General features: G+C 54.2%; 1 protein-coding gene across 1 annotated transcript; it reads left to right on the forward strand.

The window, feature by feature from the left end:
* Positions 1-700: 700 nt before the first annotated feature.
* Positions 701-13,900, forward strand: PVALB (parvalbumin). Its single transcript, XM_006914480.1, has 4 exons — positions 701-785; positions 2,466-2,598; positions 3,782-3,891; positions 13,688-13,900. Exons 1-4 carry the CDS (start codon positions 725-727, stop codon positions 13,714-13,716), a joined length of 333 nt encoding a protein of 110 aa, XP_006914542.1. The 5' UTR covers positions 701-724; the 3' UTR covers positions 13,717-13,900.
* Positions 13,901-14,152: the final 252 nt, after the last annotated feature.

The raw sequence follows: 14,152 nt of genomic DNA on the forward strand, positions 1-14,152 counted from the left end.
GTAGTTATGAGGATCTGAGAAGGGTTCTTTCAAAAGTCAGACTAGGAAAAAAAAAATCAGGTTTCATTATGCGCATCCGCGGCCAGATGTGGGATGGGGCACCCGCAGAGAGCCCAAGGAGAGCCCGCCTACCTGGGCCACCCCCTCCCAGCGTCCAGTGGGTCAGGTTTCCAGACCTCAGCGCTCAGATTTTGCGGCATAAATTTGCATTCAGGACAGACAAGAGCGGAGGCTGAGGTAGGAGGGAAGAGAGGATGGGAGCAGGGCCACGGGTGCTACGAGGGTGTGGGTCTGGCCTCTGCCTGTCCGCATCCTCCCCTAAGCGCCGGGACATCCTCCGAGATGCACCGACCCGAGACCCTGCGCTGCCCCAGGCCAGCGCCGCCTGCGTGCCCTTGACGGCCGGCGAACCCTCCAAACCCGGCTGGTGACGCAGGCGCCCCGTAGATGCCAGAGGTCGCCCTGGCCGCAGCCTGCGTAGGATGGCGAGGACCCCCGACCGGGACGCGACCGGACGGGGCGGGGGAGGGGGCGGCTGCGGGACGCGCAGCCGGCCAGAGCTACTCTGGCGGTGCGCCCGGCCCCGCGCCCCCTGGCTCTGCGCCAGTCCGGCCCGCGTGCGCCCGGCGCGCAGCACTGCAGCGCCGGTCATATGAGCAGAAATGATGAGAAAAGCACTTTTTAATCTTTTCGCACTTGCTCTGCCCGCTCAAACAGTTGCAGGATGTCGATGACAGACTTGCTCAGCGTTGAGGACATCAAGAAGGCAGTGGGGGCCTTTGCCGGTGAGCAGCGCGCTCCCCCCCACCCAGCCCTCTCCCCTCATCCATGCCCCCGGCCCCTGCGCACACACGGCGGGCGGTCCTCCCCAGCGCCCCTCTGTCCGCGCATCCCGTCGGGCGCCGGCGGGGCGGGGAGGTGGGGGTCCTCGGCATTACTCAAACTCCATCCGGGCGGGACTTGGAGCGGGTAAGGAGGCAGGACGCCCTGCGCGAGCAACCGAAACTTGCTGGCGCCAAAGGCTGGGTGGCCGTACTGCAAGGATTGGGGTCCGGGACCAAAGGCTAATAATACCGGGGGTCGAAGGCAGGACTCTCCGGTCCCTGTGAGCGCTCGGCACTTCCCGTGTAAGGCAGGAGGAAGGAGCTGCAGGCGCTCACGCCTTCTCGCCGACCCCTTTCCTCGACCCCCGTTCCGGACAGGACTTTTCTTGCCCGGCGGCGGTGGCTGGGGCTGGCCCCACCACTGTCCGAACCCCCATCCCAAGGCTCAGAGCCCGGTGACCTTCCCGCCGCTGGGGCTCTGCTCTGCCTAACCCAGCGGGAGCATCCTCTGCGCTTGCAACTTCCAGCCTCCTTAGGCTGTCCCGGGAGGAAAGCGAGCTGGCGCACCTCGCTGAGCTGCCCTGGACTTGAGCACTTTGCTGCCTGCCTCTCTTCCTCCTCCCTCCCATCACCCAGACTGGGGAAACTGAGACTGGGAGAGGGTCGGAAACTTGCCAAAGGTCACGGAGCAGGCGGAAGGGATCAATTAGACCAGGGGGTCCCCCCCAGGTCCTGTTACCCCACCCTAGTGTCAGAGGTGGTCAGAGCAACTTTCTTCCCTGCAGCTTGGGATGGGGGGAGGAGATGACTCTCAACGGCACCTCCACACACACAGTGGCTCCATCTAACACTAAGAATACCTTTCCCAGGTATTCTTAGAAAGTAGATCAGGACATAGAAAATTGGGGAAGGGGATCTCATTTCCTTTCCACTTGGCACCTCCTCCCCTGGGCAGGAAGAATCTGGGGAAGCCCCCCTCCCAGGGCGCTGCAATAACCCACCCACCTCTTAACCCACCTTGCTCTCTTGGAATAGAAACTTAACTGGAAATTCCTGGAGAGCCTTTAACAGCCCCTCAATTCCCACCGAATGGATTTCTGTAGCAAAGCCAGGACTGCTGAGTCCTCCCCCTCTTCCTCTCACTGTGTGACCTTGAGAGAAATTTGTCCTCTCTGTGTCAATTTTCTGGGAACACGATCTGTGGCCAAGAAAAACGCTACCCCTCTTTTCCCCTGCCCCCCCACCCCAAAATATGCACATCGTGTTCACACCCCTTCCAATTTCCCTGCCCACTCCCACTCAGCCACTTCCCAAAAGGCTTCCTGGAATTCAGGGAGCCCCTCTGCCTTTGAAGGCCACTCCCACTATCAGCGAAGGGTACAGCGAAGGGTGGGGGCAGGCTTAGGAGCCGGGGAGATCTGGGTGTAAACTCACCTCTTCTACCTCTAGCCCTGTGACCTTGGGCAAAGCACCCTCTCAACCTGCAGCCTCTCCATGGGGGAGCATCCCCTCCATCCCCCAGGATTGGCACAGGGGAGTCAATCAACAGATGCTGTGACAGCCCCCTTCTCCCCCCTTCTCTACTGCCCCTTCTTTGTCCTCATTTTAATCCCCCCTCCACCCCCACCCTCACCCCCACAGCTGCTGACTCCTTCGACCACAAAAAGTTCTTCCAAATGGTCGGCCTGAAGAAGAAGAGCCCGGATGAGGTGAAGAAGGTGTTCCACATCCTGGATAAGGACAAGAGTGGCTTCATCGAGGAGGATGAGCTGGGGTACACAGGCCTGCAGGGGCTGCCCGGCCCGCGGCTTGGGGAGAGGGCGCGGGGTGGGGACGCTCGCTTTCGAGTTTCCATCAGCTCTGCCCTTCTGTCTGCTCCCTTCGCAGAAAATAACCTGGCCTGACCACTGTTGCTTCCTAAAGGGCAACTAACTAGGTTAAATTATAGCCACTTAATATTGCTAATGGTATGCTGCTACTTAATAATTTAATACGATTGAAGAGGTCGTTTTTCTCTGCCTAAACATAGCGAGACAGAGAGCACTAGGTTGAGGATTTCACTCATTTTCATTCGTCTAAAAGGCACCTTCCACCGTCCTGCAGACCCCCGCCCCTCTGCACCAGTGAGAGTAGAGCAGTTTCTGGGCAAATCAGGGCTGCAGAACCAGCTCGGGGGGACCAGGAAGCAAAGCAAAGTTCCTTCGCTGATGCAGTTTTGCCTTTCCCAGCTGTGCCTTTTGTCACTCTCTGGCCAGGACTGCCTCAGATTTTGACAGCATGAGAAGGAGGGGGTTATGAAGAGGAGTTTTTCAAGTAGGGGCTTCCCCATCCTCCAGTCTCACCCCAAATGATCCCCACAATGATGCCCTTTGTCTAGACCCTTCTCCTTCTACCCACGCATGCCCAACGCGTGCGCCCCCCCCACACACACACACAGGCTGACTTCTACCTGTCCTCCAGCCATCACCTTCTCCAGGAGGCGTCCCCTGACTCTTGCCCTCACCCCAGGTGGGGTGGATGTATCCTTTGAGCACCCCTTTCTGCTTCTCCAACATCGCATCCACCGTACCGTGTGGTCTGCCTCGGAGTACTTGACCCCTCCTCATTTTTTCAAGCAGCTTCCTAGAATCATCTCTGTGCCCCCAGTTTCCAGCATGGCCTCAGCACAGAGCAGACACTTTTGTGTCGGTTGTGTCGGCTGAATAAATACACAATGCAGGTGCCTTGCCTGAAGTGAGGTCAAACTTTCGCTGAGGACAGCCTGTCCTTCCTGCACACCCACCGACGAAAACACAGCCACAGCCGGAGCTGCCTGTCCCAGCACAGCTGCGCGCATGCCCGCTGCTTGCCGCCTGTCCCAGCTGCCCACTTCCCCTGCACAGATGCCAGCCCACCGTCCCTACGGTGTTCCTGCAAGGTGACCTTGACCTAACTCCCTCCCTGGCTTTTCTTCCCAGATCCATCCTGAAGGGCTTCTCTGCAGATGCCAGAGACCTGTCCGCTAAAGAGACTAAGACGCTGCTGGCTGCTGGAGACAAGGATGGGGACGGCAAGATCGGGGTCGATGGTGAGTAGCCATGACCTGGGGCCTGAGCACATCGTAGGTCTCGGGATGTCTGGATGCTAAAGGCTCAGAGCTGTGTCTGTCATGTGAAAGGGGGAGGAGGGGCCCTGCACCCCCAAGATCAGAAGAAGAAAGGCAGTCTGTTAGGTCTGAGAGCTCCGTCGTATAAGCCAAAGAAAAACTGGTGCATTTTTTTTTCTAAATTTGAACAACCCGAAAAGAACAGATTCTTTTTTCCTCCCTAGCTTGTAGGGAATCCAGGAGAATTTGGAATTTTCCCTGAACTTTGCCCGAGCGTTTGTCTGGGTTCTGATCCCAGCTCTGCGCACACTGGCTGTGTGACCTTGGACAGACTCTGTCCTTCTCCGGGCCTCAGTCTCCCCTCTGTAACCTGAGGAGATGAGGCCAACGGATCCGCCAGGAGCCCGCCGGCTCACAGGTTCTCAGATTCCAGGGCTGGAAATTCCTTATCTCCTATCCTCCCCAACATCTTGCCCGCGTGTCCTGTAACTTCGAGTCTCAAAACCTGTTTCGGCTTCACCCAAATAGACGATTCCAGCACGGTAGGAGAGCCAGGAAAAACAGCCAGCCAGGGCCCGGCCGAGAATCAGGAAAGGGAATAAATATCTCGCTCCCCAGGCTTTGCTTTCTGAACAAGTGAGGGGCTGGGGGTCCAGCCTTGTCCTTCTCCATTCAGCTCTGACCCACATTCCCGGAGCACATCCCAGCGTCATTCTTTCTCAGCGTCCCAGCATCGTTGGGAGCTGTCTCCATTTTGCAGGTGGGCAAACTGAGGTCGAAGGTGCTTCGGCCTATTCGAAGAGCTAGGACACAGTGGTGGAATAGGGATTTCAAACCAGGTCTGAGGAACTCTTTCCAACAGGCTATGTGGCACCTGATCCTGTGATCGTCCTTTCTGCTGGTCTCAGAGAAGACCGTGTAGGTGCTTGACCCTCTAGGTTCAAGTCGTTTGGGGTCAAATCCCAGCCCTGCCACTTTCTAGCTCTGTGACTTTGGCAATTCAAGTAACTACTCTGGGCCCCAGTTTTCTCGTCTCTGAACTAAGAATAATGATAGTTCGTATCTCATAGGATTGTTGTGAGGATTAGTTGTGTTCATGCATGAAGTGTTTAGAACAATGCCTGGCACAGACTAAGTGCTACATACCTGTTTATTGATGATTGTATTTATCCTTTATACCTAATATCCAGCCCATAGCTGACCCAAAGCTGGCACTTAATAAACATCTGTTGCCTGAATGTAAAGTCCAGCGCGTCCCCATACTCTGCTTCCTCTTGCCCTTCACCAGCTGTGACCTTGACCGCACTTAGGTTCCCGCGGCAGACAAATGGGGTGAACAGTTTAATCCTAGGACCTGCCTGGGCTCACTGTGAAAATTGTCTAGAGACAGAAAATTGCTTTGGGAAAAGTATAAGGATTCTGAATGTGGGTGTCATTTATGAAAGTTTTATGCCAGAAACAAGAATGGAGAATCTCTAGCAAGGTCAGATGCAGTGAGGAGCCTGGCCTTGTGATGTCAGCTGCCCTTTTTGTGGCTGGGACGGAGGGAGGTGGTTTTAAAAGAGCCAGAAAGGACAGTGCTGGAGACAAATTGGTGGCCGATCTTAGGGACTCCAGTGAGTGGCACGTCTCCCCCACACCCCCATCATCATCAAGCCACTTATCAGATACTTCCACCCAAGCCCAGATTCCAGCCGTGACTCCATCTCGGGCTTCCAGGCCAGCCTCTCATTTTTACGTGCAGCCAATATGCCACAGCTCAGAAGCCCAAGGCAGGGTCTTTGTGGCTGGCTGCTCACCAACAACCTAAATGATCGAGAAAAACCAGGCCAGATACTGGCCTGCTTCTCTGCTTCCTCCTTCCCTCCGTCCCTGCTGAACTCGGTTCTTAAAGAGCATACTAAACTCTTCCAACAGACATTTACTGAGCAGCAACCCTGGGCTGGGCAATGAAGGAGGTAAAGTTGAATCAGGCCCCACTCCCAGAGATACCATGTCCTGGCTGGGTGGCTCTGAGCACCAGCTCAGGGGCCCTGAGCCCCAGTTTCTTCACCTGTAAATTGGGCACAATAATACATATCTCACTGGGATTTTGCGAGGAGCCGCGATGTATGGGAGTGCCAAGTGCAGTGCCCAGCACATCGTAAGTGCTTAACTAACGGCACCAAGATACTGCTTCCATTCGAACTGCATGTTGCTTCCAGCTCTGTGTGTATATACACGAATGAACGGTAATACCAGGCAGAGACCGGGAGGTACAGACGAGCTCTGTGGAGAGGGAGAGACAGCGGGCACTAGTGAAGGTATGGAGGCTGCAGGCAGGAAGGCCACAGGCTGGGAGGGCTGGGGGCAGGGAATTCCAGACAAGGCATTGGGATCAGCAGAGGCGCTAAGGCCGGGGAGTCTAGGACAGGTTTGGAAAGGGGCAGATGATCCATTTGCCCAGGCTGGGAGGTGAGAAAGAAGTATTACCAGGGTGTGTAATGTGTCCCCAACCCAGTGCTGGGGTCTGCATGAGTGTCACCTCGTTTGACCTCGAGATGCCAGAACACTCAGATGTAGATGCAGAAAGAGCAGCTTCAGTGACAGTGGATTCAAACCTGGGTCTGTCTGCCAGCGCAGTGCAGGCTCGGGCCAACCTGGTGAAGGTCGGGGGGGTCAGAGCAGAACAAAACAGGGTGAGGGAGGGCAAGAGCAAATCTCCCCGAGGCACTGGGGCCCCATACTTCATGCTTTTGGACCTGAACAAGTGCAGAACCCCTCTGATCTTCACATGCCCGCTCTTTAAAATCAGGAGTCAGTCACTGGGGGGTCCCTTCCAGCTCGGGGACTCCATGGATGCCTCAGTGAATGACCCTCTAGACGAGGCCCAGCTCGGTTCTTAGGCTCAGCCATGTGACCTTGTATAACAACAACACTAATATCTAGCTTCATGGTGCACTTAACGTGTGCCAGGCCCTGAGCTTAGCATTTCACTCGTTGAAAATGCCTGGCTCTCTTTAAGGTGGATACTATCACTATCCCCATTTTATAGATGAGGCTGGGGAGGTTCAAGGAGGCTAATGGTTTGCCTAAACTTCCATGCCTAGGAAGAGACAAGGTCAAGATCGGAGTTCAGGTCTGTGTAGATCCAGAGCACATGCCTGTGCTGTCTGCTTTATTCATTCATTCAAAACTTAGAGAGCTTCTACCATAAGATGATTTATTATTGACTTATTGCTTGTTTCTATCTCCCCCACTGGCATGTCAGCTCCACAAGAGCAGAAACTTTGTTTTGTTCAGTTCTGACTCTGGCACCTAGAACCAAGCCTAGCACATAGTAGGGGCACAAGAAAAGTTTGTTGAATGAATGAATAAATGAATGAATGAACAAATGAATACGTGTCCAGCTCTGGGATACAGTGATGAGGAAGTATGGTGCATAGGGAGAGGTCTGATGGCTGAGGCTGGAGACCCATGTGGACTGGGGGCTTGGGGGTAGCAGGTGCTGAGGGATGCTAGAAGCAGGGACTGACTGCCTCTGTCTCCAGCTCTGTCTGCCCTTCTGAAAGTGAGTAACATTGACCAGGTTCTTTAGGACCCCAGATTGAAGGGAGGGGACAGAAAGACAAAGTTCTAATAATAACCTTTCGCATCCCCATCTCTGGGGCAACTCCTTCCAGGAAGCTGAGACTTTTATAGATGTGGTCGATTGATTCTTGAAGGCCACCCAGGCGCAGAGCTGGTAAAGGGGGTTTTTAAGGCAGAAAAGGAGAAGCTGGGCAAAGGTGGAAGATGCCCAAAAACCCAAATAGCAGGCAAGGCTGAGTGACAGCTTCCCTCTCAAGTACTTGTCCTTCGAAATGGGGGGGTCCCAAGTGAGAATCACCCAGAAAGTTTTTCACGACACAGATGGCTGTGCTCCATCCCCAGAGTTTCTGATTCCGTAGGTCTGGGGTGGGGCCCAAGCATTTGCATTCCTACCAAGTTCCAGGTGCTGCTTGTAATCCGGGGACCACACTTTGAGAGCCGCTGCCTTACAATAATCCTCGAAAGCAGGTGCCATCACTTTTCCCATTTCACAAAGGAGGAAACCGAGGCCTTGAGACGTTAAGTAGCATGCCCGGTGTCATTCAGCAGCAGAGCCAGGACTGGGGCTCAGAGGTCCAGCCAGGACCTTCTGCCACCCTGCCTCTCTCACAGGCACGTGTGCCCAGCCCGGGCTCTCCACACGCAGAGCTGCCCACCTGGGACGTGCCGGCGGACAGGAAGAGCGCTTACCATCGCGTGGCACTCCCCGTGCCCCAGGGGACAGCACACAGGCCTTCCCTCTGAGCTCATTCAGTCCTCACAACAGCTCCGCGAGATGTGTCCTCACTGTACAGACAAGGGAACCGAGGCTCAGGGAAGTGGGCGACTTGCCCAGGATCACACATCTCTTCAACACTGGGGTCCGCTTCAGACCTTGACATTGACTCCAAATACCTCTCTCTTCCCCACCATGCTATAGATATGCGCACCCCGTATACGCGCACACGCACGCACGCACACACACTCGCTTGCACACACACAGTCCCAGTTAGTCTCCCTGAAACCCGATCCCATTTCCTACGCTTCGAGCCGGTTCTAGCTCAAGAGCCTGTGGTTTGCTTTTCGCTTCTGTTGCTATAAAATTTAGTCGTGATGACGGCTTGAACTCCGCTCCACTCACACATGCCTCCAGGCATTTGTCTTTTCTGCTTCTTTCTGGCAAAATCCATTCTCTTTTATCCATAAGTAGCCTTTTTAACTTGGGGGGTGAGAATGAGGGAGGAAGCCCCGGGGCTGAAACACGTGAAGTCAGGCATTTTCTCTCTCTGGGCATCCCTCTCGACACCTCCAAAAATACCCACCTCGAAGGCTTGTTGCTTGAATTAGTCAGCATTCTGGAAATTATTCCTTTCCTTTCCTTTTATGTGAATGCTTTCTCTTGTAAGCCACCTTAAAACCCTTTGGAAGTAGTGGAATAGCGGTCCTCAGAGGAGATGAAATTGAGTCTAAGATAGGAGGGAAGTGAGAAGGATGGATGGAGTCTCGCCAGCCTCCCTGTAATTCCAGCCCTCTGGCCACTATGACATGGGATCTCTAAGCCAGGCCGGATGTGCTCATCAGGGCCAATCCACGGCCCTGCTGGCAGAGTACTACGGTGTCCCATCTCCTTGCATTCTCGACCAGCCCGATAAAGTCGGGAGGACACTGGCAGAGTACTATAGTGTAGAATGTTTTGTCCCATCTCATTGCATTCTCGACCAGCCCGATAAAGTCGGGAGGACAGTCTGTGATCCCTACTGACAGACGTGGAAACTGAGACCCAGTGGGCATTAAATGCCGGAGTCATAGAGCAAATCCTCAGTCGAATGGAATGCCGCTCCCTCCACCAGGCTGGGCGGAGACATTCGAGTTCTAAATGGTTTCTGAGCTTAGCAAGATGCTCGCTTTAACTCCCACGTGGACCGCCCTAACCCCAGCCTTACCTGCACTAGGTAAGATCTAGCAGAGGGAGAGAAAGTGGCCCTCCTTATGCGACCGCCTCCTATCAGCGGGAGCGGTGGTGAGGGTGGAGGGAAGACTTGCCCTCCGTGGATCCCTCTCCTGCCTCTGTGGGTTACAGCTTGAGTCAGAACCCAGGTTCGACTCCCCCTCAGAACGGGATGCACCTGGCCGGAGCCACGCCTGAGTCTGAATCCTCCTGGCCGTGTGCCCCTCAGTTTGAGTTTCCCTGTAAGTAGAGGGGAGAGAAGAGAGCTGGTGAAGGTGAGATGAGGTGACACAGGGGGCAGCGCCTAGGATAGCCTGGCCCCCCAGGGCTGTTTACGCAGGCTCCTCGCAGCCGCCTGGCCTGACCCCAGGTGACCCCGCCTCCCCGTTCTCTGGATTCGAAAGGTGATCTCTGTGTGCAATAGCAGTTTATAAGACACCCCGCCCGGGAGCTATTTAGAGGCGAGGTGATAAACCAGGAGTTGGTGCCCTCCTGGTCATCTCGACAGAGGGAAGGAAACAGCCTTCCAGGCGCTGACTCAATGTCCATCTCGGTTTCACCTCGGGCCATCAGGGTGTGCTGGCCTCACCTGTCAATGGCTTCTAAATTTGTCCAATCCCCACAGCACCCAGCACTGGGACAGACCTAATTAGGCTCATTTCAGTTTCCTAAGGGAAAAGAAGGAACTGAGTCCTCCCATCCTCTGCCCCTGTGTCGGCTGCTTCCCAGCCCCGCCCCTAACGCTGGTCTCTTTCTGATTGGATGATGAAGAAGCCAGCAAGCTGGCCTCAGGGGCCTTGGGTGAGGCTTCCACCGCAAAGAAAGGTAGGGCTACAATTGCATTCTGATAGGAGGAAGGACTCTGGATCCCTCCAAGGCATGCTCTCCCTCACACCTCAGCAATAAGGTTGATTTCACTGCGTGCCCTGTGTATGCCAGGCATCACCGTACAAGGCATTTCTCTCATCCATCATCTCACGTAGCCCCCACCCTAACTCTAAAACGAGATACTCTCACTATCCCCATGTTACAGCTGCCGAAACCGAGGGGCAGAGTTTCCACAGATGGCTATGCTGGAGGTGGGACCTTCACTCAGATGGGATAGATTAGTGTCAGAAGCTTCTACCAGGGCAGCTGCTTGCTCTTCAGGCTCCCCTGTGCCGTCTGTTTACATCTTCCTTGTCTTAGTTTCAGGACTTGTGTGGCTACTGTTGTTACTTCAGAGCTCCAACCTGTGTCACTTGTGCTGACATCCGAGGGAAGAGGAACTGACATGTATAGACCGCCTACTGTGCGCCAGGCCCTTTCTGTTATATTCTCTTCGGTCTTCCGAATCGCCATCCAAGTAGGCAGAATCGTACCCACTTTACAAATGAGAAAACCGAGGCTCGGAGAGGAAAGTAGTGGCCTCAGGCCACCCAGCCAGGAAGTGATGGAACAAGATTCAGCTCCAGGGTTGCTAGAAGGTTGTATGCAGATACCAGACAGGGACAGGAAATGGTGGGAGACAGCAACAACAATCCTGAGAAACATAAATCATGGTGCCGTTGGTGGAGTCCTCGCCAGGTGGTAGTAGCCAGGCGTTTCGCGGGCTTGGAGCTGTAGAAGCATCTTGACGACAATAGCTATCAAATGCTGAGCGCTGGCCTTGTATCAGGCATGCCACAAGAGCTTAGTGCTGGTTCCTCTGAATGACCCAGGGAGCTCCATTTTACAGATGAGGAAACTGAGGCACGACGAGGTAAAGTAGCTCGTCCAAGGTCACAGAAGCAAGAAATGGGTGTTGGGAGTCGACTCCCAGCTCCCTTACTGCAAACACTGTGGCAGAGCCAACACTGCACAGGCAAGAAAACCAGGACCTGGGAGGGTGAGGCGTCTCGTCCAGGGACGTGAGTGATGGCAGAGCCAAGACTAGAACCCCGTCCTCCGATGCCCCGTTCCCCGTCCCGGCATCCTACCACCAAATCAGCTGACCTAGACTTTACAGTGTCTTTGTACGTCCTTGTTTTTCTCTAAGGAGGAAAGTGGACATTGTAGAGGAGACTTTTTTTTGATAGGAGGGCCGTCCGTTAATTGGTTTGCTCCTAAGAGCTCTGCCTTGAGGGAGATACCACCGGAGCAGAAGAGGTGACCCCTGCCCTCAATTTGTCTGCAAAGTGCCCTTCTCTAGGTTCCGAGAGGATAAAATTAGAATCCCATGTTTTCTGCAAAAAGCCAGGGCATGTGGCATTGTGACATTTTGGCTGCTTCGGAGTGGATCACGGGGTGGTGAGAGGGGTCTGTTTTCAGAGGCTTTTAAAAACCCTAAAGGTCCAAAATAGGTCACATAGTCAGACCCCAAAATGCCTGACTTTCTACCTCAGGAGTGTCCCTTGGTTGGCATTCCTTGGTCCCCCTCCCGTGTGAAGGTGGTTAATGGACTCTTTGCTGATGGGCAGCCAAGCATCCATCATTTCTAGGATGAGGGTCAGAGAGGTCAGTGTAGGTCAAGAAACAGCTTCTCCTCTTGACACTCTTGCCACGAGCCAGCGTTGGCGGACAGACTCACGTCTCCTTTACCCCATGACAGAGCAACTCGGTGCCCAAGGACAGGGTAAACTGGCTCTGACCAGTTTTCCAGATTAAATAGCAGGTTGAATCTGGGGAGAGTTCATTCAATCTTCCACCCCATTTGGGATGCCGACCCCATCGGGAACGACCTCTCCCCATTCACGTAGGGATGTTCCTGAGATTACAGGCCATGTCCTGCCTCTGTCTCTTATTTTCTCATAACCCTGACCCCCATTTCCCCATCTATAAAACGGGAATCATCCTTCTTACCTCCCGAGGCTGTCGCGAGAGTTATATGAGGTGAGTCAGTACTCGCTGAACCCTAAGAAGAACTCGTGGGCCATCCATCCACCCCTCTCTCTGTCCTTCAGCCCATCCTTCAGCATGTGTGTATTAGCACCTGCCCCACTGGGCCTGTCCTGTTGCTAAGAGAGTGGAGAACAGGACAGATGAGACTCCCTGCCCACCTGGAGTTTACATCCTGGTAGAGGGAGAGCGATAAAAATATGTACGTAAATAAGATCATTCCAGAGTGCTAAGTAGCAAGAAGTAAATTAAAAAGGGCTGAGATGACAGAGTCATGGTGACGATATTTGAGCTGGCTCGTGTGTCACTCTACACCTAGGTCAAAGTAGGTCGGGAACCTCCCGGGTGAGGAAGGAGCCTCCGAGCGTGGCTTGGATCACATCTGCTCCCTGATCTTGCTTGAGCTACTGCACCCTTGGGCCTCAGTTTTCCTACCTGTAAAATGCAGAAAAAAGCATCGCTTCCGTGGGGTAGTGGTGAGAACCGAATGAGATAATATGTGCAAAACACTTCCCATATAGGCATTCAATAAATAAGAATTTTTAAATTCTATGAAGATGAACAATGTTAATCAAAGTATTAATGATAAAAGACATCTTGAAAGAACTGCCTACCTTACGAGGTGCTGTGGGATCGTAGGAGCTCACGGCTGAGAAAGCGAACGCTCTGAAACTCAGCCCGTGGGAGCGATTTTTACAGCGTTTGGTGTTCAGGTTCTGTCTCCGCCACTCCCTGCTACCGCCTCGCCCGTGACCCTGGGCTTCTCGGGAGCAGCTGGAGGACCCTCCCGCTCTCCTACCCTGAGTGGTACCCAGGCCCCCACATCCGGTCACCTCCTTTTCCTGTCCCCGGGGTCAGCCTGGGAACAGGAGAGGGCAGTGTCCATTTCCCAGGTCAGACACCTGAAAGGGGCGGAGCCCCGGTCCCTCCACTCAGATGAGTCAACACCGGGTCATTGCTATGACCATAGCACACGTTGGTCTGGTTGGTTTTTCTTTTGTCACTTGTTTATCCAGAAATAATTCTGGCTTTACCGTAAACGATAGCACAGAGCTCCGTGTACCCCTCACTCCGCACCCCCTAATGCTAACATGTTGCATAGCCGTGGCACCGTGGTAAAAACTAAGGAATGACATGTGTGCTTCATCCAAAGAGTGGGGAGGGCCGGGCGAACCTCAAGGGAGCCCCAGACACTCCTCGCGGGTGGCACGCCATCGTGAGACAGATTTCCCAGGCTCGCCATTTCCCATCCCACTTCATTTGTTCGTTCATTCATTCATTCATTCCCACACTCACCCCGGTCTCCTCAGCAGGTGTGAGAAACAAGAAAAAACGCCTCGTGCGGGCGCCCGGCAGGCGGGCCGCGGCCAGTCACTTCTGCGCTGTCTCCCTCTGACTCACCTCTGTGTCGTTTATCTTTTGCAGAATTCTCCACTCTGGTGGCTGAAAGCTAAGAGGCTCTGACCGCCCCAGGTCTCCCACCTTTCTGCCCCAAACCGCCAATCTCAGCCCCTCTTCCTGCCCTCCTGCGTTTCTGTTCCGTTTGTTTATGTTATTTTTTACTCTCCCCACCCCCTTCAGCCCTTGAATTACACCATTCCTCTGGAAAATGCTGGAGAAACAATAAAGGCTGTACCAACCGGATTCTGCAGCTCAGAGGAGGGAAGGGGGTGTGGAGCGGGGTGGGGATCTGGCCTTGGCTTTCCAGACACACCTGCACAGGGATGGGGCCGGACTTAGAGGGTGGGAGAGAGACCGACTGAGCCCCTCCTCTGCATTTAGTACTGAGCTTGGTGCTCCACATGAGCTGCCCAGTGAGCCTGGAAACCACCTCATAACATAGGCGATGAAATTCCCAGTTTACAGATGTAGAAACTAAGTCCTAGAGAG

This window comes from Pteropus alecto, unplaced genomic scaffold, assembly GCF_000325575.1.
Source record: "Pteropus alecto unplaced genomic scaffold, ASM32557v1 scaffold94, whole genome shotgun sequence".
In the NCBI taxonomy this organism is placed as follows: Eukaryota; Metazoa; Chordata; class Mammalia; order Chiroptera; family Pteropodidae; genus Pteropus; species Pteropus alecto.

What these genes read in the sequence shown, in the direction of transcription:
- PVALB (XM_006914480.1), top strand. Translation starts at nt 725, where the DNA reads ATGTCGATGACAGACTTGCTCAGCGTTGAGGACATCAAGAAGGCAGTG. An exon ending in ATCGAGGAGGATGAGCTGGG is followed by an intron (nt 2,599 to 3,781) that starts GTACACAGGCCT and finishes TTTTCTTCCCAG; the next exon opens with ATCCATCCTGAAGGGCTTCT. An exon ending in CGGCAAGATCGGGGTCGATG is followed by an intron (nt 3,892 to 13,687) that starts GTGAGTAGCCAT and finishes TATCTTTTGCAG; the next exon opens with AATTCTCCACTCTGGTGGCT.